This window comes from Hemiscyllium ocellatum, chromosome 13, assembly GCF_020745735.1.
Source record: "Hemiscyllium ocellatum isolate sHemOce1 chromosome 13, sHemOce1.pat.X.cur, whole genome shotgun sequence".
NCBI classification, from domain to species: Eukaryota; Metazoa; Chordata; class Chondrichthyes; order Orectolobiformes; family Hemiscylliidae; genus Hemiscyllium; species Hemiscyllium ocellatum.
In genome coordinates, this window is record NC_083413.1 from 14335620 (window position 1) to 14362516 (window position 26897).

The 26897-nt window shown below is 43.0% G+C and overlaps 1 protein-coding gene across 5 annotated transcripts in view; it reads left to right on the top strand.

The window, feature by feature from the left end:
• Positions 1–26897, top strand: part of LOC132821781 (mediator of RNA polymerase II transcription subunit 12-like protein) — a 604412-nt gene that overhangs the window by 138406 nt on the left and 439109 nt on the right. For all 5 annotated transcript variants that reach the window (XM_060834551.1, XM_060834553.1, XM_060834556.1 and 2 more), the window contains exons 10-14: positions 13539–13675; positions 17181–17315; positions 18250–18376; positions 20411–20643; positions 23577–23681. In XM_060834551.1, the coding sequence (XP_060690534.1) occupies positions 13539–13675; positions 17181–17315; positions 18250–18376; positions 20411–20643; positions 23577–23681 (737 nt within the window). The remainder of the gene's footprint in view (positions 1–13538; positions 13676–17180; positions 17316–18249; positions 18377–20410; positions 20644–23576; positions 23682–26897) is intronic.

A 26897-nucleotide genomic window follows, 5' to 3' on the forward strand; every position in this document is an offset into this window, starting at 1 on the left:
TCAACATTTTGGTGTGAAATGGTTTGCTTTTCACGTTGAGCTTTTGTTTTTAAAAAAAAATTACAGAAATTTGCTGGAAAAGCTCAGCTGGTTTGGCAGCAATTGTGGAGAGAAATCAGAGTTAACAGGTCAAGTGCTGCCAGACAAAGGAGTGGCTAACAATCTGGCTGGGAGGGTGAATTGCTGTTAGTGGCAACTGGTAGTGGCTAACAATGGATGTTATGTAATAGAAGACGGCGTAATAATAAGGCTTGCTATGTGGGGCCTTTGGATTCCTATTTAATAAAAACATTTGATTGCTGTGCAATCAATTCATTGGGCATCACAAATTGATTGTCTTCAGTGATTATTTATTCTTCCTAAGTAAAAACTGAAAGAACTAAGGATGCTGTAAATCAGAAACACAAACAGAAACTGCTGGAAAAGCTCGGCAGGTCTGGTAGCAACTGTGGAGAGAAATCTGAGTTAACGTTTCGGGCCAGAGGATCTGAAACGCTGACTTCGATTTGTCTCCACTAAAGGTTGATCTGCAGGTGCAGCAGGTAATTAGGAAGTCAGATGGAATTTTGTCCTTCATTACTAAAGGGATTGAGTTTAAAAGCAGGGAGGTTATGTTGCAGCAGTATAGGGCGCTGGTGAGGCCACACCTGGAGTACTGTGTGCAGTTTTGATCATCATACTTGAGAAAGGATGTACTAGCACTGAAGAGGTTGCAGAGGAGGTTCACTAGATTGATTCCGGAGTTGAGGGGGTTGGTTTATGAGGAGAGACGGAGTAGACTAGGATTATATTCATTGGAATTTAGAAGAATTGGGGCGGGGGAATCTTATATAAAATTATGAATGGAATCAATAAGTAGAGAGGATGTTTCCACTGAGAGCAAGAGGGCCTCAAGATTAGAGGGAGCAGATTTAGGATTGAATTGAGAAGGAACTTCTTCACCCAGAGGGTTGTGAATCTCTGAAATTCCCTGCCCAGTGAAGTAGTTGCCATTTGAATGGGTGTACTGTGTTAACTGCTGTGGGATTTTAGCAGATTATCTGCCTCCGGGAGACAGTGAAATGCATAGTTTTATAACAGCCACTAGGGGGCACTTCACCATCACAGCGAGCCTCAGAATTAAACTATTTGAACAAACTGATGGCTCGTGAGTGTTTCCTATTGAAACAGTGCAGCTTTTATTGGGGGGGGAGGGGGGGGTTATTGCTGAATAGTTACCGAACCTAATACTGTTAGGCGCCACAATGCCTGGCTGCTAAATAGATTAATAAGGTACTTTGTTAATCAAAAATGTAATTTGTTGTGATTCTGTTCGCCGAGCTGGGAATTTGTGTTGCAGACGTTTTGTTCTCCATCTAGGTGACATCCTCAGTGCTTGGGAACCTCCTGTGAAGCGCTTCCGTGATGTTTCCTCCGGCACAAATCACTATAAATGCTGGAGGAAAGATCACAGAAGCGCTCCACAGGAGGCTCCCAAGCACTGAGGATGTCACCTAGACCGGGGACGAAACGTCTGCAACACAAATTCCCAGCTCGGCGAACAGAACCACAACAACGAGCACCCGAGCTTCTCCCCAACTTTGAAAAATGTAATTTTTTTGTTTCAAGAAAGTGCTGATAAATGTTCAAGTGGCGAGGATAGAATAGCAAAGTTGAAGTGTAGGTCCCTCAAGCCTAACCAGGTTAGGTTAACATGTTTGACTGAGACCCTGTACCAGATCAGAAGGGTCTTGTTTGACTAACTTGTACCACAATTAGTTGCTGCTGGGGCAGCACTGCATCTTAGGATGTTATAGTCATGCAGAGTTCTGAGCTGTTGTCGTCATTATTACCTGAGACCAGCTTTATGTGATGTATTGCATGTGGGAAAGTCAAATCAAGGTAGGAGTTTCATGGTGAATGATAAAGCCTTAAGGAGCATCGTGGGACAGAGGGACCTTGGGGTTCAGGTGCACTGTTCTCTGAAAGTGAAGTCGCAGGTAGACCGGGCAGTGAAGAAGCCTTTTGGCACACTGGCCTTCATCAGTCAGGGCACTGAGTATAGAAGTTGGGAAGTTATGGTGCAGTTGTACAGGATGTTGGTGAGGCCACACTTGGAGTATTGTGTTCAATTTTGGTCACCTTGTTATGGGAAGGATGTTGTCAAACTGGAAAGATTGCAGAAGAAATTTACAAGGATGTTGCCTGGACTTGAGGATCTGAGTTATAGGGAGAGGTTGGACAAGCTAGGACTTTTTTTTTTCTACAAAGCATAGGAGACTGAGGGGGGACCTTTATAGAGGTGTGTAAGATCATGAGAGACATGGATAGGGTGAATGCACTTAGTCTTTTTCCCTGGATTGGGGAATTGAGTACTAGAGGGCATCAGTTTAAGGTTAGGGGGAAAAAATAAAAGGGAATCCGAGGGGCAACTTTTTTTTTACACAGAGGATGGTACGCATATGGAATGAGCTGCCAGCAGAAGTGGTTGAGGGGGGTACATTAGCAACATTTAAAAGCATTTGGCAGATAGACAGGAAAGGATTAGAAGGATATGGGCCAAGTGCAGGGAAATGGGATTAGTGTGGATGGACATTTTGTTCGGTTTGGGCCAAAGGGCCAGTCTCCGTGCTGTAGGATTCTATGACTCTCATCCAGTGGTTTTGCCACCGTGCTGTTGTCTTCCTGTCACATGCCATTGTGATTGAAATTTAACTCTGAAATTTCAGAGATATATGGGTCACTTTGTTGTAGAGGCTGCTGTGTTTCCTGAAGAAGGTCTTCTCCGGAAACTAGGGTTGAGCTGCAAATGCCAGTCTCACCAGTTATGCCTACATTCTGCCAAGTGAAACAAACAAGCGTTGAGTCATGATCCCGTTTACCCTTTTGGAAATGTCACCTGAGTAGTGATTCAAAGTGCAAGCCCTAGTTAACCTGTTCTTTCATCCTCCTTGCATCTTAACACCAAACTGGTTGAAACTAGCGTAGACAAGCGAATATATTTGCAATCTCTCTTTTGGTGTGGCATTGGTAAGTGCAATTCTCAGAATGGAACAATGAATCAATGCTGAGGCAGCAAATTATTTTAATTTAAGAAGTTACAAGACGCACTTGTGGCGTGGCACAGTGGCTCAGTGGTTAGCACTGCTGCCTCACAGCGCCAGGGACCGGGTTTGATTCCCACTTCTGGCGACCATCTGTGTGGAGTTTTGCATGGATGCCCTCCTGATGAAGGGCTTTTGCCTGAAATGTCGATTTTCCTGCTTCTCGGATGCTGCCTGACCTGCTGTGCTTTTCCAGTGCCACTCTTATCTAAAACTCTGTGTGGAGTTTGCACAGTCTCTCAGTGTCTGCGTGGGTTTGCTCTGGTTTCCTCCCACAATTCAAAGATGTGTAGATTAGGTGAATTGGCCATGCTAAATTGCCAATAGTGTTAGGTGCATTGGTCAGGGTAAATATATGGTAAGGGAATGAGTCTGATGTGTTACTCTTCGGAGGGTCGGTGTGGACCTGTTGGGCTGAAGAGCCTGTTTCCATACTGTAGGGGATCTAATCTAATCACTCCCTCCCTGTTGTCTTATTTCTCAAACCAGTTTTGCTTCTTCAGTAGCATCTAGTTTGACCTGTAGTTTCAACCTTGCTGTTAACTGATGTGGTGAGATCAAACAACTTCTGGATCTGAAGTGGCGGAGGGAGATTGAAGCCAAGAACACTTGTGGTCACTCCTACCACACCTGGCCTTCCTCACACTGTTCCGTGGATTCCCTCCCTCCCAGTGCTGTAGAATTTGAAATTCTCACTCTAATTGCACTGGATCACAGCACTACTCCTCAATTCTAGAGACCCCTTTTACTGGTGTAAGCCTTCAGTACAAAGAGCAATGTTTCTTGCTTTGTCTGATCCTCCCTTACTGCTGGTTAACCCAGGCACTGCAATGTACTCGCATAATTTCACCCCAGGAGGCTTCTAGCCAGGTGAACCTTGGACTTGACCCCTGGAATAACTCAACTGTGCTGCCAAACTCTCTAACTCAGCTGAAAAATGTGTTACTGGAAAAGCATAGCAGGTCAGGCGGCATCCAAAGAGCAGGAGAATCGACGTTTCGGGCACGAGCCCTTCTTCAGGAATGAGGAAGAAGGGCTCATGCCCGAAACGTCGATTCTCCTGCTCTTTGGATGCTGCCTGACCTACTGCGCTCTTCCAGCAACACATTTTTCAGCTCTGATCTCCAGCATCTGTAGTCCTCACTTTCTCTAACTCAGCTGTCCAAGACAAAAGAAGATGATAAATTGGAGCCGGAGTAGATGATTTCAGGCACCTTTCCACCTTTCAGTAGGATCATGGCTTATCTTGGGCTTTAATTCCACTTTTGTGCCTGCTCTCCATTCCATTTGATGCCCTGTTTATCCCAGCATTTACTATATTTTACAATCTCCTTTACATTCCAGGATAGAGAATTCCCAAGATTCACAACCTTTTTGTATGAAATAATTTCTTTTCATCTCAATCTTAAATTATTGACCTTTCAGAGTGGATACAATCTTTGGGTCCCTTAAACTCCTTCAGACTCTGGTAAAGTTCAATGAGATTGTCAGAGTGGGATATCATAGCAATTACAGAAACATGGCTCAGGGATGAGCAGCTTAATGTTTCAGGATACAAATGCGATAGGAAGGATAGAAAGGGAGGCAAGAGAGGAGGGGGAGTGACCTTTTTGATTAAGGGATAGCATTACAGCTGTGCGGAGGGAGGATATTCCCGGAAATACATGCAGGGAAGTTATTTGGGTGGAACGGAGAAATAAGAAAGGGATGAAAACCTTTTTGGGATTGTATTATAGACCCCTAAGTCAGAGGGAAATGGAGAAACAAACTTATAAGGAGATCTCCATTATCTGTAAGAATAATAGGGTGGTTTTAACTTTCCAAACATAGACTGGGACTGCCATAGTTTAGTTGGAGGGGAATTTCTTAAGTGTGTACAAAAAAAATTTTCTGATTCAGTATGTGGATGTACCTACGAGAGGAGGTGCAAAACTTGACCTACTCTTGGGCAATAAGGCAGGGCAGGTGACTGAGGTGTCAGTGAGGGAGCACTTTGGGGCCAGCGACCATAATTCTATTAGATTTAAAATAGTGATGGAAAAGGATAGACCAGATCTAAAAGTTGAAGTTCTAAATTGGAGAAAGGCCAATTTTGATGGTATTAGGCAAGAACTTTCGAAAGCTGATTGAGGGCAAATGTTCAGATGTAAAGGGATAGCTGGAAAATGGGAAGCCTTCATAAATGAGATAACGAGAATCCTGAGAAAGTATATTCCTGTTAGGGTGAAAGGAAAGGTTGGTAGGTACAGGGAATGCTGGATGACGAAAGAAATTGAAGGTTTGATTAAGAAAAAGAAGGAAGCATATGTCGGGTATTGACAGGATAAATCAAGTGAATCCTTAGAATAAAGGAAGTAGAAGTGTTATCAGAGGGAAAGAGGGAAATCCAGGAGGGGAAAAAAGGGGACATGAGATAGCTTTGGCAAATAGAATTAAGGAGAATCCAAAGTGTTTTTACAAATATATTAAGGTCAAAAGGGTAACCAGGGAGAGAATGGGGCCCCTCAAATATCAGCAAGGTGGCCTTTGTGTGGAGCCGCAGAACATGGGGGAGATACTAAATGAGTATTTTGCTTCAGTATTTAATGTGGAAAAGGACATGAAAGATATAGAATGCAGGGAAATACGTGGACATTTTGCAAGGTGTCACCATATTACAGAGGAGGAAGTGCTGGATGTCTTGAAATGCATAAAGGTGGATAAATCCCCAGGACCTGATCAGGTGTACCCTAGAACTCTGTGGGAAGCTAGAGAAGTGATTGCTGGGCCTCTTGCTGAGATATTTGGATCATCAATAGTCACAGGTGAGGTGCCGGAAGACTGGAGGTTGGCTAACGTGGTGCTACTGTTTAAGAAGGGTGGTAAGGACAAGCAAGGGAACTATAGACCAGTGAGCCTGACCTCGGTGGTGGGCAAGTTGTTGGAGGGAATCCTGAGGGACAGCATGTAACTGTAATTGGAAAGGCAAGGACTGATTCGGAGTCATCAACATGGTTTTGTGCATGGGAAATCATATCTCTCAAAATTGATTGAGTTTTTTGAAGAAGTAACAAAGAGGAATGATGAGGGCAGAGTGGTAGATGTGATCTATATCTACATCAGTAAGACATTCGACAAGATTCCCCAAGGGAGACTGGTTAGCAAGGTTAGATCTCACGGAATACAGGGAGAACCAGCCATTTGGATACAGAACTGGCTCAAAGGTAGAAGACAGAGGGTGGTGGTGGGGGGTTGTTTTTCAGACTGGAGGCCTGTGACCAGTGGAGTGCCACAAGGATCGGTGCTGGGTCCTCTACTTTTTGTCATTTACATAAATGATTTGGATATGAGCATAAGAGGTACAGTTAATAAGTTTGCAGATGACATCAAAATTGAGATATAGTGAAGGTTACCTCCGATTACAACAGGATCTGGACCAGATGGGGCAATGGACTGAGAAGTGGCAGATGGAGTTTAATTCAGGTAACTGCGAGGTGCTGCATTTTGAGAAAGCAAATCTTAGTAGGACGTAGACACTTAATGGTAAGGTCCTAGGGAGTGTTGCTGAACAAAAAGACCTTGGAGTGCAGGTTCATAGCTCCTTGAAAGTGGAGTCGCAGATAGATAGGATAGTGAAGAAGGTGTTTGTTATGCTTTCTTTTATTGGTCAGAGTATTGAGTATAGGAGTTGAGATGTCATGTTGTGGCTATACAGGGCATTGGTTAGGCCACTGTTGGAATATTGTGTGCAATTCTGGTCTCCTTCCTTTCGGAAAGATGTTGTGAAACTTGAAAGGGTTCAGAAAAGATTTACAAGGATGTTGCCAGGGTTGGAGGATTTGAGCTACAGGGAGAGGCTGAACAATCTGGGTCTGTTTTCCCTGGAGCGTCGGAGGCTGAGGGGTGGCTTTATAGAGGTTTACAAAATTATGAGGGGCATGGATAGGGTAAATAGGCAAAGTCTTTTCCCTGGGGTTGGGGAGTCCAGAACTAGAGGGCATAGGTTTAGGGTGAGAGGGGAAAGATATAAAAGAGATCTAAGGGGCAACCTTTTCCACACAGAGGGTGGTACGTGTATGGAGTGAGCTACCAGAGGAAGTAGTGGAGGCTGATACAATTGCAACATTTAAAAGGCATTTGGATGGGTATATGAATAGGAAGGGTTTGGAGGGTTATGGCTTGGGTGCTGGCAGGTGGGACTAGATTGGGTTGGGATATCTGGTTGGCATGGATGGGTTGGACCGAAGGGTGTGTTTCCATGCTGTACATCTCTATGACTCTATGTTGCATGTTTTTCCAAACTCCAAAGACTGTAGACCCAATTTACTTAGCTTCTTGTCACAGGGCAATATGTTGTACCCTGGAGGCAGTTTGGTAAATGTTAGCTGTTCGCCTCCATCTTTTTGCAGTATATCTTTAAAAACTGAGGAGACCAGAACTATGAATAATATTGTGGATGTGGGCTCACCAAAACCCTGTATAATTGTAGAATGAACGTCCACAATCCTCCCTTTTTTTGCTCCTAAACCCCAGGGCCTCCATCAAACTGCTACCAATCGTTCTGACTGCACTTTTAGTTTTTGCTAGGTGAATGGGAAATTCAGGGTTAGAGTGGTGCTGGAAAAGCACAGCAGGTACGGCAGCATCCGAGGAGCAGGAAAATTGACGTTTCGTGCAAAAGCTCTTCATCCCAAGAATGAGTTAATTCGTGATGAAGGGCATTTGCCTGAAACATCGATTTTCCTGCTCCTTGGATGCTGCCTGACCTGCTGTGCTTTTCCAACACCACTCTAATCTTGACTCTAATCTCCAGCATCTGCAGTACCCACTTCTGCCTGATGGGAAATTCACCACTGCTCGGTCTTCAATAGCAGTTGTTTAGTATGTCTTGCTTCATTCTGTTAAAATCACACAACACCAGGAGCGACACTCCTTCATCAGGTGATTGAAGGAGCATCGCTCCGAAAGCTAGTGTGCTTCCAATTAAACCTTTGGACTATAACCTGGTGTTGTGTGATTTTTAACTGTGTACACCCCAGTCCAACACCAGCATCTCCAAATCTTGCTTAATTCGGTATATCAAGAAAAGTAGAAAATAATAATTTGGGATGGCAGGGTGGCTCAGTGGTTAGCTCTGCTGCCTTACAGCACCAGGGACCTGGGTTTGATTCCATCCTCTGGCGACTAACTGTGTGGAGTTTGCACATTCTCCCTGTGTCTGTGTGGGATTCCTCCCACAGTCCAAAGATGTGCAGATCAAGTGGATTGGCCATGCTAAACTACCCATAGTGTCCAGGGATATGGTGGAATAGCCATGGAAAATGCAGGGTTACAGGAACAAGGTAGGGGGTGATCTGGGTGGGATATTATTTGGAGGGGCAGTGTAGATTAGATGGGCTGAATGGCCTGTTTCACACTGCAGGGATTATGTGATTCCAAGAGTGTATCTATAAAGGAACAGAAGAAGACCGATTGAATTTTGCTCCCACACATGTATAAAGATAATACAACAGAAATGTAGTTTGGGCATTTATAATCTACGGGGCTTTCTGTGGCCAGTTCTTTTGAAGAGCCAACCGTACTCCCACTCATCTGTTCTCTTCCCCCCCCAGCCCTGCAAACCTTTCACTTTCAGGTATTTATTCAACTCCCTTTTGAAAGTTATTGTTGTATCTGTTTCCACCATCCTGTCAGATGACAACTCACTAATTTTTAAAGCAAGACCATTCCCATCTCCACAGTGACTTTCTTCCCAAACTGTCTGAAACTGGTGTCCACTTCCACCAATCTTCCTGCTCGTGGGAACAGTTTTTCCTTGTTTCCCCTGTCAGGCCTTACACACTCTTGAACTCCTCTGTCCCTTTTGACCTGACCCAGTTCATGTTATTAAAACATAAGACCATAAGACATAGGAGTGGAAGTAAGGCCATTCGGCCCATCGAGTCCACTCCGCCATTCAATCATGGCTGATGGGCATTTCAACCCCACTTACCAGCGTTCTACCCCGTAGCCCTTAATTCCTCGAGACAACAAGAATCTATCAATCTCAGCCTTGAAGACATTTAGCGTCCCGGCCTCCACTGCACTCCGTGGCAATGAATTCCACAGGCCCACCACTCTCTGGCTGAAGAAATGTCTCCGCATTTCTGTTCTGAATTGACCCCCTCTAATTCTAAGGCTATGTCCACGGGTCCTAGTCTCCTCGCCTAACGGAAACAATTTCCTAGCGTCCACCTTTTCCAAGCCATGTATTATCTTGTACGTCTCTATTAAGTCTCCCCTCAATCTTCTAAACACCAACGAATACAATCCCAGTATCCTCAGCCGTTCCTCATATGTTAGACCTGCCATTCCAGGGATCATCCATGTGAATCTCCGCTGGACACGTTCCAGTGCCAGTATGTCCTTCCTGAGGTGTGGGGACCAAAAGTGGACACAGTACTCCAAATGGGGCCTAACCAGAGCTTTATAAAGTCTCAGTAGCACATCTCTGCTTTTATATTCCAACCCTCTTGAGATAAGAGACAACATTGCATTTGCTTTCTTAATCACGGACTCAACCTGCATGTTTACCTTTAGAGAATCCTCGACTAGCACTCCCAGATCCCTTTGTGCTTTGGCTTTACTAATTTTCTCACCATTTAGAAAGTAGTCTATGCTTTTATTCTTTTTGCCAAAGTGCAAGACCTCGCACTTGCTCACGTTAAATTCCATCAGCCATTTCCTGGACCACTCTCCCAACCTGTCTAGATCCTTCTGTAGCCTCCCCACTTCCTCAGTACTACCTGCCTGTCCACCTAACTTCGTAACATCTGCAAACTTCGCTAGAATGCCCCCAGTCCCTTCATCCAAATCATTAATATATAATGCCAACAGCTGTGGCCCCAACACTGAACCCTGTGGGACACCGCTCGTCACCAGCTGCCATTCTGAAAAAGAACCTTTTATCCCAACTCTGTCTTCTGTTAGACAGCCAATCCTCAATCCATCCCAGCAGCTCACCTCGAACACCATGGGCCCTCACCTTGCTCAGCAGCCTCCTGTGTGGCACCTTATCAAAGGCCTTGTGAAAGTCTAGATAGACCACATCCACTGGGTTTCCCTGGTCTAACCTACTTGTTACCTCTTCAAAAAATTCCAACAGGTTTGTCGGGCATGACCTCCCCTTACTAAATCCATGTTGACTTGTTCTAATCAGACTCTGCTCTTCCAAGAATTTAGAAACCTCATCCTTAATGATGGATTCTAGAATTTTACCAACAACCGAGGTTAAGCTGATTGGCCTATAACTTTCCATCTTTTGCCTTGATCCTTTTGCCAAGGGCATTCCAACAGCCATCTTCCAATCATCCGGGACCTTTCCTGACTCCAGTGACTCTTGAAAGATCTCAACCAATGCCTCTGCTATTTCCTCAGCCACCTCTCTCAGAACTCTAGGGTGTATCCCATCGGGGCCAGGAGATTTATCAATTTTAAGACTTTTTAACTTTGCTAGCACTATCTCTTTCGTAATGGCAACCATACTCAACTCAGCCCCGTGACTCCCTTTAATTTTTGGGATATTACTCATGTCTTCCACTGTGAAAACTGACGCAAAGTACTTGTTAAGTTCTCCTGCTATTTCCTTATCTCCCATCACTAGGCTTCCTGCATCAGTTTGAAGTGGCCCAATGTCTACTTTTGCCTGTCATTTGTTTCTTATGTACTGAAAGAAAATTTTACTATCATTTCTAATATTACTGGCTGGCCTACCTTCATATTTGATCCTCTCATTTCTTATTACACTCTTTGTTATCCTCTGTTTGCTTTTGTATCCTTCCCAATCTTCTGATTTCCCACTGTTCTTAGCCACTTTATAGGATCTCTCTTTTTCTTTAATACATTTCCTGACTTCCTTTGTCAGCCATGGTTGTCTCATCCCTCCCCGGATAATCTTTCTTTTCTTGGGAATGAACCTCTGTACATTGTCCTCAATTATACCTACAAACTCCTGCCATATTTGCTCTACTGTCTTCCCGGTTAGCCTCTGCTTCCAGTCTATTTTTGTCAGTTCCTCTCTCATGCCCTCATAATTACCTTTATTCAACTGTAACACCATTACATCTGATTTTGCCTTCTCTCTTTCAAACTCCAGACTGAACTCTACCATATTATGATCGCTACTTCCTAAGGGTTCCCTTACTTTAAGATCTTTTATAGAGTCTGGTTTGTTGCAAAGCACTAGGTCCAGAATAGCCTGCTCTCTTGTGGGCTCCATGACAAGCTGTTCCAAAAAGCCATCCTGTAAGCATTCCATGAATTCCCTTTCTTTGGATCCACTAGCAACATTATTTACCCAATCCACCTGCATATTGAAGTCTCCCATGATCAATGTGACCTTACCTTTCTGACATACCTTCTCTATTTCCCGGTACATGTTGCGTCCCTGGTCCTGACCACTGTTAGGAGGTCTATACACAACTCCAATTATGGTTTTTTTGCCTTTGTGGTTCCTCAATTCCACCCACACAGACTCCACATCATCCGACGCTATGTCATTCAATACCATTGATTTAATTTTGTTCTTAACTAACAAGGCAACCCCACCCCCTCTGCCCACCTCTCTGTCTTTTCAATAAGTTGAAAAACCATGGAGGTTTAACTGCCAGTCCTGACCCCCCCCCCAGTGTAACCAAGTCTCTGTAATGCCTACCACATCATAATCATTCACTATTATCTGTGCCATTAGTTCATCGGCTTTGTTATGAATGCTACGAGCATTCAGGTAAAGTGCCTTAATGCTAACTTCCTTATCATTAGAGATGTTGGAAGTCATATGATGTCCTAAGTTATCCTTGCTTTTTTCTGCATTCTCAGTCTGCCTCAATTTTAAAATAAGTGTCTCCTTGACTCCTTTATTTGTTCACATTTGAAACAAGAAGTGTTTTAACCATCAAGGGTCTGACAGCATAAAATGGGAAACACCTTGGATGGTGGTTGATCCTGGTTCTGTGGGCAAGCTGTCGGAATGACAGTGACACCTGGAAGACCACAAAGTTAAACAAGAGCTCAGGAGAAGAGTCGTATCCAGACTCAGACCGGAAACACGAACCCGGTTCCTCTCTCCACAGGTGCTGCTGGACCTGCTGAGTTTTTCCAGCATTTTTCTGCGATTGTTAATGAGCATCTCTAAAGACCTGTTAGTTCAATCCATGTGATTCCAAAAAAGGCTCATTAATACTTTCCAATTACCATTTGAGTTATTAGGATTTGCCTTTTAAAGTGTCATTTTTTTTATCGGTTTGTGATGAAATATACCAATAGTAAAACAAAGGAAAAAGTCTATTGAATAGATGCTTTGGAGGTGTTGGCCATGCTTGCACAGGGTTGATAGAATACAGTACATTATATGGAAAAAAAACCCTCCATGTGACAGCAAGTGCGTGAGTCATGAACTGTAAAGTGTGAGAAAGCCATGTGACCTCAAATCTGTAAAGACAATGTGTAATTTTATTCATTCACTCACGGGATGTGGGTGTCACTATTTGGGCCAGTATTTATTGCCCACCCTAGTTGCCCAGAAGACAGTTGAGAGTCAACTACATTGTTGTGGGTCTGGAGTCACATGTAGGCCAGGTAAGGATGGCAGTTTCCTTCCCAAAAGGACATTAAGGAACCAGCTGGATTTTTCTCCAACAATCAACAATGGTTTCATGGTCATCATTTGACACTTAATTTCAAGTTTTCATTGAATTCAAATTTCACCATCTGCCGTGGTGGGAATTGAACTCTGGTCCCCAGAAAATTGCCCAGCCATAATCAATTATCTTGGTCTCACCTGATCATAGGACTGCACTTTCATTATCCTGAGGGCCACCAGAGAGGTTGAGAAGGAGATTTTTGAGTCCTTCATGGTAATCTCAGCTGGTGATGGGGATTGAACCCATGCTGTTGGCATCATGCTGCTTCACATTCCAACCGAGCTAAACCGCTTCCCAAGCAATAATGCCGCTATGCGTCACTTCCCCATTGCCTTGAAATGCACTCAGGCGCTGAACTGCATCGTGTTTCTACAGCACAAACATACAGCCCTGCAGATGCTGGAAATCTGAACTCCTAACAGAAAATGCTCAGCAGAGTAAGCTGCATCTGTAGAACAGTTAGCATTTTACAGGCTTACCCACTCAACCCAACCCGAGAGAGAGAAGCCATGGGAGTGTGTCAATGTTGTGGGATGACCACTCCCTTTAGTGTTTAATGACTCCATTGATCAGATTAAGGTTGATTGATGTGTGTTTACAGGTTTGATCTTTGTAGGATTTAACAAATCTTGTAACAAATGACTAATTGGTTGGATAAAACAACATTTGTTCCAGTAACCACCTCGTGACATGTATATGGATTTGCCTGTGTACACGTTGGAAGAATTGTTGTTGTTTACCTTGCTCAGACATCGTCTAATGGAATGTTTTCCCATCTTTCTTGTTCAATTGAAAGGTTTCACTATCAGTAAGGTCTTGCACACGTTGGAAGTACTGGATCGTCATTGTTTTGATAGATCTGATTCCAGCAACTCCCTGGATAGCCTGTACCATAAGATCTTTGGGACAAGTCAGAGCAAGGACAGCCAAGAGGTGAGTCATTGTCATGTGACGCTCATTGTTTCCATTACAAAATAGTTTTGCCAAGCTCATGTAAAAGTATGTGCATGTTTAAGGACATGGTTTGAAGGTGCTGGTGTTGGACTGGGGTGTACAAAGTTAAACATCACACAACACCAGGTTATTGTCCAACAGGTTTATTTGGAGGCACTAGCTTTCAGAGCGCTGCTGCTCCACAACTACCTGATGAAGGAGCAGTGCTCAGAAAGCTAGTGCCTCCAAATAAACCTGTTGGACTTTAACGTGGTGGTGTTAGATTTTTAACTTTAAGGACATTACATTACTTACATTAAAATCAGTTGTTTAATGTGGCGATAATCAATTTAGGGAAGAAATGGGAATATGCAGTTATTGGAGCACTGCCAAATTGTGTGGATAAACAGAAAGCCTTTTTGAGTTAAATTCCTTATCCCCCTGAAAGCATGAGTACTGATTAATAAAACCATAAGAAGGTTAATCATCTTTTGATTACTTTCGACCTCATTGATAAAGAAGTGTGACAACTTGAACAAGGGAATGGAAACAGTGGCTTATTCACTCAGAAGTTGTGTATTGCTGAAAAGAGTCAAGAGTGTGTTGCTGGAAAAGCACGCAGGTCAGGCAGCATCCGAGGAGCAGGATAATCGACGTTTTGGGCATAATCCTGATTGAAAGACTTTTGCCCAAAACGTCGATTTTTTTTTTTCCCTGCTCAGATGCTGCCTGACCTGCTGTGCTTTTCCAGGACCACTCTCTTGACTCTGAGCTCCAGCAACTGCAGTCCTCCGTTTCTCTTATTGTTGAAAAGAGAGGCTTGTTGAACATTTTGAGCTTGTACCCATCAAGCCAAGCACAAGAATATCCAAATTTCAACTGATTGCTACAGTTAACACTACTAGATGGAAAGAACATTGATTGCTTGGCAAATCAGCTCTGATTGGCCAAGACAGTGCCGAAAGGATTGATTCCCCCGATTCTCCATAATTCAAAGAAAGCAGAAGGCTTGAACGGTTTCCTTTTGTTTTCAGAGCGTGTCTCCTGGTGGATGAACGTCTCTTCCAGCAAGTGTAGATAAGCCACATTATGAGCTTGACTGTGCATCTTAAACTCTTGTTAATCTAGCTATTGGTGTACTTGAGTTTGGACAGCACTTGCTGAACAATCATATTTAGCAGCAGACATTTTGCAAGCTGGATTGATTGAGTATAGCCTGAGGTACCCTGCTATGAGCAGTCAAAGGAACATGCTGTTTCATTTGTTGGGAAGAATGGCTTCTGTCCCTTGCATTGTACCTGACGCATGCATGTTGTTCCCAATTGGGAATCTGGACTGATGCAAGCACTCTGTTAATAAATATGCAGAATGTGTGAAAGGGATGGGATGAATGATGGAATTCAGAGAAGGAGAGAAAAAAACAACCTCTTAGAAATGCAAAAGATTCATTTTAACTTTTTAAAATCTACTTCAACGCAAGTTAAGTTATGAAATGATTGATTTTCCACATTTGTAAAAGTAAAAGAATCCGAACTGGAGATGCGGGAAATCAGAAACATACCAGAAATTACTGGGAAAACTCAGCAGGTCTGACAGTATCTGTGGAGAGAAAGCAGAGTTAACATTTCCGGTCCAGTGACTCTCCTTCAGAAATGATTGTAGCTGGGAAAAGATTGGTATGTATACGGAAAGCGAGGAGGAGTAAAGTCTAGGTAGAAATGGAACCCAGCAGTTGGGCAGAGAAAGGAGTGAGGTAAAGGTCAGCACTCGGGGAGTCGAGCTGCTAATGGGGACAATTCGTAGCCGACAATGAATTGTTTGTGGTAGCAGCCCACGTGATGACAAGGTCTGGTGTGTGAGGATTGAGTAAAGGACATTTAGAGAATTTTACACCCTTCTGTATTAAATTTCAAATTCAATTTTTCTGTCCATGCCGATGTTTTGTCTAAGCCAATAAAGTGTGGCACAGGAAAAAGCAGTCCTGCTGAAATGTCAACTTTCCTGCTCCTGGGATGCTGCCTGACCTGCTGCGCTTTTCCAGCACCACACTTTATCAACTCTGACTTATCAGCACCTGCAATCCTCAGTATCTTTGAGACATTTTGTCTAACTCATTCTATAATTTCTCATGTAGTTTTCAGTTCCAAAATTTGCTCGCTTTACTTTTTGTGTCATCTGCAAACAGGTGTATGATTTGAGACCTTTTCAAATCACCATATTCTGGAGGAGGTGGGAGTTGAACCTGGATCTCATGGCTCACAGATAGTGACACTACCACTGCACAGCAAGAGCTTTGAGTTTCTGGTTTAATTTCTGTTGTCCAGAAGTGCTCTTTTCTTGGCTGCTTTCTTCAGCACATCCATGGTCTTCATTCTCTTGCCCTTTCTTAACACTGCATATATCCATAGAATCCCTACAGTGTGGAAACAGGCCCTTTGGCCCAACATGGCCCCATCGACCCTCCAAAGAGTAGCCCATCCAGACCCATTCCCTACCCTATTATCCTAGATTTATCCCTGACTATTGCACCTAACCTACACATCCCTGAACACTATGGGCAATTTAACACAGCCAATTCCCCTAACCCGCACAGCATTGGATAGTGGGAGTAAACCGGAGCACCCAGAGGAAACTCGCAGATACGGGGAGAATGTGCAAACTCCACACAGTCGCCCAAGACTGAAATCGAACTCGGCTCCCTGGTGCTGTGAGGCAGCAGTGCTAACCACTGAACCATCGTGCTGCTCTATCTCTGCGTCCGGATCTAATTTCGGTACCCGGTCATTGTTCGTGTTTTTCTGGTGTTTTCTAATAGCGTGGCTGCTCACGTCACGCACGCTGTTCTGTTTAAGTACAGTCAAATGCTGTATGGAGTTTTTCCAGATTATTCCAACCAGAATTAATCAGTACGTTTCCTTCCCTGTTCTGAAATAAATCCTTTAATAAGCATCAATTGTTTACTGTCTGTCAGCCTTGTGATCTGTTCGTTGATATCAGTCTGCTGGTTGAAGGATGAATCTTTTCTATATCATGGTAATGTTCCAATGAGGGATTTACATGGATAACTGAGATACATGTGCACTAATCTCTTGATTTGCCGGAGTCCATGGGGCTCTCTTGTCTGTGATCAGGCCTAAGAAGAGATTTGCTAATATTATGACTTGAAGAAAATGACCTCAGCAATTGTTTTCAGATGCCATACTTACACTGTAGGAAGGCTTGCTGTTTGATTTAGACCAGTAGCTTGTAATCATTTGTGGAGAGCAGTTGTTCACTCTGTAAGATCTGAAGTTTTGTTTTTGGCTACCCTGGAGCCTTAAGTTGAATTGATATTCCTTTTCAGCTCTCCATGACTGCCATCTCCCATCCAATACAGATTTTATACCATCTCCCAACACAAAATCCCCTTGTTCTCCCACCAGCAGCTTTCTGATTTAAAATGTGTCACCGATGTTGTCAGAAAATGCAATGTCTCATTGTTTTTCTTCCCCTCTCCCGCCCACAGCAAATTGCACCAAATGATGAGGCAGTTGTGACTTTACTGTGTGAGTGGGCAGTGAGTTGCAAGCGGTGTGGGAAACACCGAGCGATGGCAGTAGCAAAACTCCTGGAGAAGAGGCAGGCAGAAATCGAGGCCGAGGTGAGTAGCTGCTCTCAAACCTGGGAACCAGCATAAACTGTCAAGGTGTTGCGTCTAGTCTTTCCTCTTTGTTGTTGTTTTTATTTTGAATGATAGGATCCCCACAGAGCGGAAACAAGCCACTCTGCCCAGCAAGTCCACACCAACCCTCCGAAGAGTATCCTACCCAAACCCATTCTCCTACCCTATTCCTGTACATTTACTCCTGACTAATGCATCTAACCTACACATCCTTGAACACTTTGGGCAATTTCCCATAGCCAATTCACCTAACCTGCTCATCTTTGGATTGTGGGAGGAAACCGGAGCACCCGGAGGAAACTCATGCAGACACAGGGAGAAAGTGGAATCTCTAAACAGACAGTGACCTGAGACTGGAATCGAACCCAAGTCCCTGGTGCTGTGAGGCAGCAGTGCTAACCACTGAGCCACCATGGCTACGTTGTATCGTAGCAAGCCTGTTTAACCTCCAGGGAATGTATGTTTGTTCAGAACCAGTCATCGAGTAGATCTTTATTTGAATGTGTGGAATATCACTGTTTTGTATCTAACACCAGGGCAATATTATGTTGGTCAGTGGAATAGTTAATCATTTTGAGTGTTCACTGTTAACATCAAACACTCCCAAGTAAGTACAGACCAGCCTTATCCCACAGCTTTGGTTCTGAGCTCACAACTTACTGAATCAGCCCAACTCTGTTTTACTGTTCACACCAGCTATCCATACTGAATTTCTGTACCTTTCATCAAACTTGGAAAGCTTTCTTTGAAAGTGCAGAAAGGCATACAATATTGGGTGTCAGTGAGCATGTTTTGGATAAACTTTGATGGTTGCAAAGTGAAAGAAAATTGAGGCTTATTGAGCATGAGTTAGTTACAACACACAAAAAAAAATCTGCATTACACATTGCTTGCTAATGTGCTTATTTTGTAGAGATGTGGGGAGTCTGAAGTCCTGGATGAAAAGGAGTCTATCTCCTCTGTGTCCCTAACTGGCTCGAGCCTACCTGTGTTTCAGAACATCCTGCTCCGGTTTCTGGATACTCAAGCTCCTGTGTTAAGTATGTTTTGGCTACTTTCTCTGTCTTTCCTGTTTGTCTCTGTGTAACTTGGAGATGGCAGATCTTGCACACTTTCTTATTTTCAAAAATATACATTATTCATAAAAGTTTTTTTTAATTTTACCTGCACACGCACAGTCTCTCACGCACACAAATGCATTTTGATTCCTTACATTAGCATATCAAGGAAACAAAGAAACATAGGAGTTTGAATCTATCTGAACAAAACAAAGGCATCTCTTTCTTGAACCATACTGTATTTACATGCTTTTGAGGCAACAGGAGGGTCTGATAACTTGCAGACAGTGTTGGAAAAGTTTAAACATCCTGGTTTGATTCTTTCACCTTATAGAGACCAATAAGCGGAACTTCTATCGGTTGGGAGAGCGACAGAAGCCCTGGAGAAATAGCGTTCTTAAAAGTATCACATATTCCAATTATCCTAAAGTTGTAGTGGGAGATTGAAAAATGCCTGAAGGAAATTCCGGCTTTCAGTCTTCTCTGGAACAAGTCCTTCCTGACAGCTCTATCATTGGAAATCAGGAATTTAATAAGGGGAAGTGTCATGACCGTGATTTTTGCCACAATCTGTGACATGGTGCGTAAATGTGTGAACACTTTCCACCAGTAACTTGTGAAGACACCACTTCACATAGATGCTTTCTTGTGAATTAGTTTATGGAACAACTTCACATCTGAGTGAAGAGTGAACCAGGTTTCTCCTTGATCAGATGCTTTTGGTTCTCATTTCCTCATTAGAGAATGATGAATAGATCTACACTAAGTTGCAGGTCTAACTGACTTAAATAGCATTGTGTTTTTAGTTTGAATATTTCAGAAAGAGGAGGAGAAAACATGCATTATTTAAGAAGCTCATGATAGCAAAATAGAATGGATCTGAAAATGCTGTGAAAGTTCATTAACCTGAAATGCCAGCTTGGATTCCCGTCGATAGTTGCTACCTGGTCTGCTTGGCTTTACAAACATGTTCTGCACTGTTCCACCTAATGCATTTTAATTTAACTCAGGAGCCTCGAGTTGCCACCTATGAAGCTGTGTCCCCACCATTAATTGTTACTTTCATGACAGACAAGGTACAGCAGAAGTTTAGAAATATTCCTGACCCATCCTCTTCTGCCTTTAGTAGCTTTCATTTGGATAAAGTTTGTTTCAGTTGTGTTTCATTCTATTTTCCTTGCTGAACCTGAGAACTGGAGTCGTACTAATTGAACTTCAACGGTAGCTTTATTATTTGTTTGTTATTTTAAAAAGTGTGTGTTTCTGTTTCTGCTCCTGCTCCTGCTTGGGAAACATTACCCTTGACCTCTCCTTTCCATCTGGACCGTGACCTCTCAGTCTCCTGGATGTTTTTGTTGATGCGCAAATCAAGCTTAAGGGCCTTGTCTTTGATGAAGTATGTTCCAGCCTCCACATTTCAGTTCAGTAATGTCCAATTGTGGCTGCTGTTTCCATTTGTTTTCTGACCATGTGACTGGTTAGGATTCTGTGTGAAGCATTTACATCTCCTCCTGAATCCATTCTTGTTTCTTGATCTTTTACCCACTTGCTTTTTGTCTTTGCACTGTAATACCATTCCATTTAATCATTCTTGTCTTCCAGCCTCTCTCAGTCCTTCCCTTTATTCATTCCTTCCTCACCTCACTCTTCCTCTGATTATGTACCTGTTTAAAACCTGTCAGTTCTCAAAACCTTCCACCAAGCTTTGATGAAATGTTATGGACCTGAACCATTTACTCTACATCCCTCCTGTACAGATGCTGTCCGATCTACTGAGTAGATTCCGGTACTTCCAGTTTTCATGTCAGTTTTCCAGCAGTTGCGGTATTTTGTCTATATTGAACTGTTCCAATAGAGTGTTAAGAGTTCCAAATGTGCACGAGTTGAAAGTGTGGGGCAAACCTGAAATCTCTGCTTGATGTACACAGGTTAAAATTTTTGTGAAGTTTGAGTTACGAATTATACGAAGAGTTTGGCTCCTCATTTTTTTTCCTGTTTTTCTGTTTTACATATCAGCTGACTTCAACAACGAAAATGAGAAAGCAGAATTTGTGAACCTAGTGCTGTTGTTTTGTGAGTTCATCCGCCACGATGTCTTCTCACACGACGCGTATATGTGTACTCTTATATCCCGTGGGGACCTCACCTCGGTAACCACTTCAGCAAGACCTCGATCACCAACTACAGACAACTCAGAGGAACAGTACATGAAGGAGCATGATGACACCCTTCATGGTGTGAAGTTGGAGGTAAAACAGTATTCCTTTGAAGGTGGCAAGGTGGTTGGAGCCGTAGAGTCATAGAGATGTACAGCATGGAAACAGACCCTTCGGTCCAACCCGTCCGAGCTGACCAGATACCCCAACGCAATCTAGTCCCACCTGCCAGCACCTGGCCCATATCTCTCCAAATGCCTCTTAAATGCTGCAATTGTACCAGTCTCCACCACAAATCTCTGCCAGCTCATTCCATACACGGACCGCCCTCTGCATGAAAAAGTTGCTCCTTAGATCTCTCTGTTTTATATTTTTCCCCTCTCACCCTAAATCTATGCCCTCGAGTTCTGGACTTGCCCACCATAGGGGAAAATAGACCCCCTTGTCTATTTATCCTATCCATACCCCTCATTGATTTTATAAATCTCTATAAGGTCACCCCTCAGTCTCTGATGCTCTAGGGAAAACAGCCTCAGCCTTTTCAAACTCTCCCTGTAGCTCAAATCCACCAGCCACATCCTTGTAAATCTTCTCTGATCTCAGGTCATTGTACCCATTTTTAACCTGTTTGGTACATGGTTGTTCATATATTTACTACCTTTCTATGATCCAGTTTAACATCTCCTTTGTTTAAGTAGAAACAAGAGTTGGCCACTCACCCCTTCAAGTCTGCTATCCCATTCAATAAGATCATGGCTAATCTGATTTTGACCTCAACTCCATACTCCTGCATTCCCCAATAATATTTCAATCCCTTGGTAATCAAGAATCCACCTCCTTCTGCCTTAAAAAATATTTAGAATCATAGAATCCCTACAGTGTAGAAACAGGCCATTTGACCCAACAAGTCCACACCGACACTCTGAAGACTAACACACCCAGATCCATTCCCCTACTATCCTATATTTTGCCTTACTAATGCACTTAACCTACACATCTCTGAACACCATATAGGCAATTTAACATGGCCAATTCACCTAAACTGTATATCTTTGGATTGGAGGGAACTTGGGCACCCAATGGAAACCCACACATACACTGGGAAAATGTTCGCCAGAGGCCAGAATCGAACCCGGGTCCCTGACACGGTGAGGCAGCAGTGCTGACCACCGTACCGCCCCCTTTAAAGATTCTACGTCCACTGCCTTTTGAGGAAGTGAACTACAAAAACTCTTGACTCTCTGAGAGCCAAGATATTTCCTTATCTCTGCTTTCAGTGGCTTGCCCTTATTTTTAAACGGTACCTCTTGTTCTGGACTCAGCAAAAGCCGGATCCCCTCAGGATCTTACATATTTCAATTAAATTTGACATTCCAGAAGATACAGGCCTAACCCTAACCTTCCTAGATTAGGTCTTTATATTTTAGCTGGATCCTATCAAGTGTAGGGCTACAGGTGAGTCACCAATTCAATTGAGGGGCTAAACTCAATTTGCCAATGGTGGGATGCAGCAGTCAGTTTAATAAGAGGGTATAATTTCCCTGATATTTCTTGGGTAGGTGATGGCCTAGTGGCATTACCATTGGAGAGTTAATTCAGAGGCCCAGGTTATGTACTGCAGGTCCCGTTTAAAATCCCTGGATTTGAATTAAATTTTAAAATAAATGTCTGGAATTAAGAGTCTAATGATGGCCATGAATCCATTGTCTGAAAAACCCACCTGATTCGCTAATGCGCTTTAGGGAAGAAAACTGCCATCCTTACCAAGTCTGGTCAACATGTGACTCCAGACCTATATCAATATGGTTGATTCTCCCCTTTGGGTAGATGGGCAATAAATGCTGACCTAGCCAGTGACACTCTCAACCTGTGCGTGGATAACAATGAAATCCACTCCGGCCTTTTGGATGTTTTGTTTAGCATGTGTTTGCAGAACCACTCTGTAATGTGTAATGTTGAGAGTAGTATATCTTTCCATGACTTTTGGTGAAGTTGGGAAAAAGCAGACCGACATGTCCCTTTACGTCAGGTATTTCATCAGAACTTGTCCAGTCTCTACCTAACTCACTTGACCGAGGAGCTGTTCCCTCTTCAGTATTCCCTCACTACCACCACCACTGTCCTGCAAAATAAGGGAAATTTACACCACGGTGGTTGACTGCTATGAATTCGAAGTTTTAGGTCAGCCTTTCTGTGCTTGGCTGCGTTGTTCTGCAGCGAGTTTGCAACCATCGGGGTTTTTGATTGGCCCAGGGTGAGCCTTCATCCACCACCTGGAAGGAAGCCCTGCCTGCAGGAATAGCTGACCAATCAAATGTATTGGATTGAGTCCCAGCATGGCAACGAATCCCAAGTAAAGGGGCATCATGTTGGCAGGCCCCTAGTTAAGACCATAAGAAATAGGAACAGGAGTAGGCCATTCAGCATCTCGAACTTATCCTGTCATTCAATGGCTGGTCCGACGTTCCACTTTCCTGTGTTTTCCCCATGTCCCTTGATTCCCTTCCTGATCAAGAATCTAACTATCTCATCCTTAAAGAGAGACGAGGAATTGGGTTTCAGCATGGCTGGGATGGCTGTTTCCACTGAGGGGTTTTGCTGGTGGAGTGGGGAGAGGTGGATGAGGTGTGCTTGCAGCTGAGGGCTGGGAGCATGGAGTGTATGACAACATGAGGTGGGGAATTGGGTGAGTAACATGGGTGTGGGTATCTGAAGCGTAGGTACAGGAGAAACCGGGCAGATGGGTGCACAATTCCATTTGTTGTTTGGCAACACTAAGGGTAGCGTCTTGTTCCCGGTGAGTATTTATGGGCTGCTTTTTGGATTTTTTTTAATAAAGAATCTAGATCTTGTTTATGAAAAGAGAATGAAGCAGAAACATATGTAATATGTTAATCCCCCTTGGTGTAACACAAAAACTTTCCCAGGACAGTAAGGATTAAAAGCACCACTATTGGTACGTGTATTTTGATAAGAGGAAGTTTGGACTCTGTTAGTTTGAAACTAAACTAATCTTCTAATTGTAGGAGCATGGACTTGGAGAGCACATGGACATGGATTCGGGTCCGACCAACTTATTTGATGAAGTGGACAAGAATGACTTCAAAACTGACTTTGGACCTGAATTTGCAGTAGGTTGAAAGCTCTTGTTCAGAAACTCTGAACTGTAATTATTTTTCCCCCTCCCCAAGTTGTTTTGAAAGGTGGGATTGAGAGACAAAGGGTGAGCACGCACCTGGAACCTGTTTCTGGGGATCAGTATTCCAGGGAGAATTCAGTAGATTGTGAGAAAGAAACTAAAAAAAATGTATAACTGGCCTGGAAAGGAACTGAACATACTTATGTTTCACAGAGGGAGAGGGCCCAACTCCTGGTGAATTAACTGATTTATAGGTACTGAAGATGTGGAGGAATGATCTAAATTGGGGTCATGATGCGGTATGATTGAGTAATTCAACTCTCTGGTTTTAAAAAATGCTAAAACCAGAATCTGTGCCAAACGTTAGTTTCAGTCTCAAAGAATGTGATAGTTTTCCAACTGCTACTCAGAGTTTGTATGAAAATTATCGACAAACTTTCTCTTGATGTTACTTTAAAACATGTTTCCTCAACTTTGTAACTATTAGACTTTTCATCAAGTAAATTATCTTTAAATTTGAAAATAAATCCTTTCTGTAGAACTTTTGACAACAAATTTATTTAACATGTGGCCAAACCAATCGAATGGGGAAGGCTCATTGGATGCAAAATGTTAACTGATTTCTCTTCACAGATGCTGCCAGATCTGCCGAGCATTACCAGCTGCTTATGGTTTTGTTTCCAATCGACTGAGTTATCGGAATCAGGAGAGTGGTGCTCGAAAAGCACAGCAGGTCTGGCAGCATCCGAAGAGCAGGAGAATCGAAGTTTCGGGCAAAAGCCCTTCTCCGAGTGACTGTTAACTGTACACTGCAGAATTCTGGTTTACAATAGTGTTTGACTGTGAAAAAAGGTGTCTTGCGTGGGGGCTTAATCCCCACAGTGTGGAACCAGGCCATTCAGCCCAACAAGTACACCCAGACCCTTGGAAGAGTTACCCACCCAGACACATTCATCCTACCAATGTCACTGTATATTTGCCCCTGACTATTGCACCTAACCTACACATTCCTGAACACAATGGGCGATTTAGCATGGCCAATTTGCCTAACCTGCACATCTTCGGATGGAGCATGTGCAAACTCCACACAGATAGTTGCCCAAGGCTGGAATCTAACCCGGGTCCCTCGTGCTCTGAGGCTGCTGTTAAGCATAACATATACCACTCAATAACAATTGATTTGCTCTTGTTGTCAGTGCTAAGTAAATAATACCACCACCCATTCGCTACTCTTGTTCAAAGATATTCTGTGGGATTGAAAATGCTGTGGTTTGAATCCATTTCAGTACAGTGCTCTTGACAGGGAATCAGTAGCCTGGGTGAACAGGGCAAGTGACTATCTCCATTCTTAAGGAATCAGATTTTTAAAAGTTGTTCATGGGATATGAGCATCGCTGCCTCGGTCAACATTTATTGATCATTTCTAGTTGTCCATTGAGCAGTTATGAGTCAAACTCATTGCTGTAGATCTGGAATCAGGTTTAGGTTAGATCAGGTAAACTTAGATTTCTTTCCCTGAAGGGCAATAGTGAATCTAATGGATTTTTACAACAGTCATGAATTTGTCGCTTTATGGTTAAAGAATCACTAATGAGGAGAACACTGTAAGAAGCAAGACATGTAAGTTAGTTTAATTTATCACTGTCAAATCAGATACAGGAACTATAATGGAGGGGAAGAAAAAGCAGTCTGATCAAAATAATCTCCAAAAATAAATTAGTTTTTCACAAAATTTTCAGTGCCAGAGTTGCTGTTTATCAGTAATTAATATTAGTCATGCTGTTCAAAATGTACTGATAGTACACAAACCCTAACTTTCGCAAATAATTTAGTGCGCATATATCCCGTCAGTACTGTTCCACTCTCATTCTCTCTTGAAGCTGAGTCACTCAATGACAGCCTGAGCAGCAAAGCAAGATAGCAAACAGCTTCTACTGCAGATATTTTAATCAACGCAATGACCTATCTCTGAGGCCTTCTGGCTTAGAAGCAGAGACATGACCACTGCACCACAAAGGCCCCTTTTTGTGTGTATGGCCATTGGGAGTTGGTGTCCTATTTTTGTTTCCATAACTGCAGTTGCCAATAAACCAATTAGGGCCTTAAGCTTCTTGCTGGAGGAAAGAATATTTATCTGTTGACCGAAGGGAGCTGCAGTACCATGAAACCACCTCTTTGCTCAAGTTTTGCAGTCCTTATTGAGTGTTAGTGAAGCCTGATTTATTTTTGGCTGAGGCTGGAACTCTTTGCAATTACAGGTTTTATTGAACTTTTATTACCCACTAATTATTTTGAAGAGCAGTATTTTATTGGACATGTTCCAATTGTTTCTCAATGCAATCCCCACGGAGGAAATTTAACTCGGTGAAATTGATTTTCAGGAAGTGCCAAGCTTGCTGACATTAATGACGATTGCAGTTCATTTTAAGCTGATTTTAAAACATCCATTAAATCTACTTTTTATTTTGGGGCAACTTGCATGTATTTTCTATTTCAGTAGTTTTCATTAGCGTCTTTTAAGTTGTCTCCAATAATTTAAACTGAGGTGTGATAGCACAGATTCAGAAGATAAAAATCTGCCTCCAGTAAAACAAAAATACCGTGGATGCTGGAAATTGGAAATCAGCATGGAAAGTGCTGGTGAAATCAGCAGGCCTGGTGGGACAGAGGGACAGATTCAGGTCTGATATGACTCTTCTAGAAGAGTTCTGCTCTTCTCCCCTACTGCAGCTTGCCAGACCTGTTATATTAGACAGGAAGCATTAACTCTTTGTCTTTCTCTACAGACGCTGTCAGATTTATTGAGCTTCTCCAGTTTTCATTTTAGGAAAAAAAACTACCTGACTGAGGTTTTTGATCATGATTTGGAGATGCCGGTGTTGGACTGGGGTGTACACAGTTAAAAATCACACAACACCAGGTTATAGTCCAACAGGTGCTTCCAATTAAACCTGTTGGACTATAACCTGGTGTTGTGTGATTTTTAACTGAGGTTTTTGATGTGCAGTATATTCCCCTGTGCCTGCGGAATCAAACGTTTCTTGCGTCTCACTTTTATTCTGGTGGTAGAACCATAGACGCTCACGCACAAAAGAAAACCTACTGTCCTGATACTGAAGCACTAAAAGTGATGAGCCATTTCCTGGGTGGCAGTCTCCTGCAATTTTAATGCAACAAATATTAAGGAGAATAGTGTATATGTTAAAAA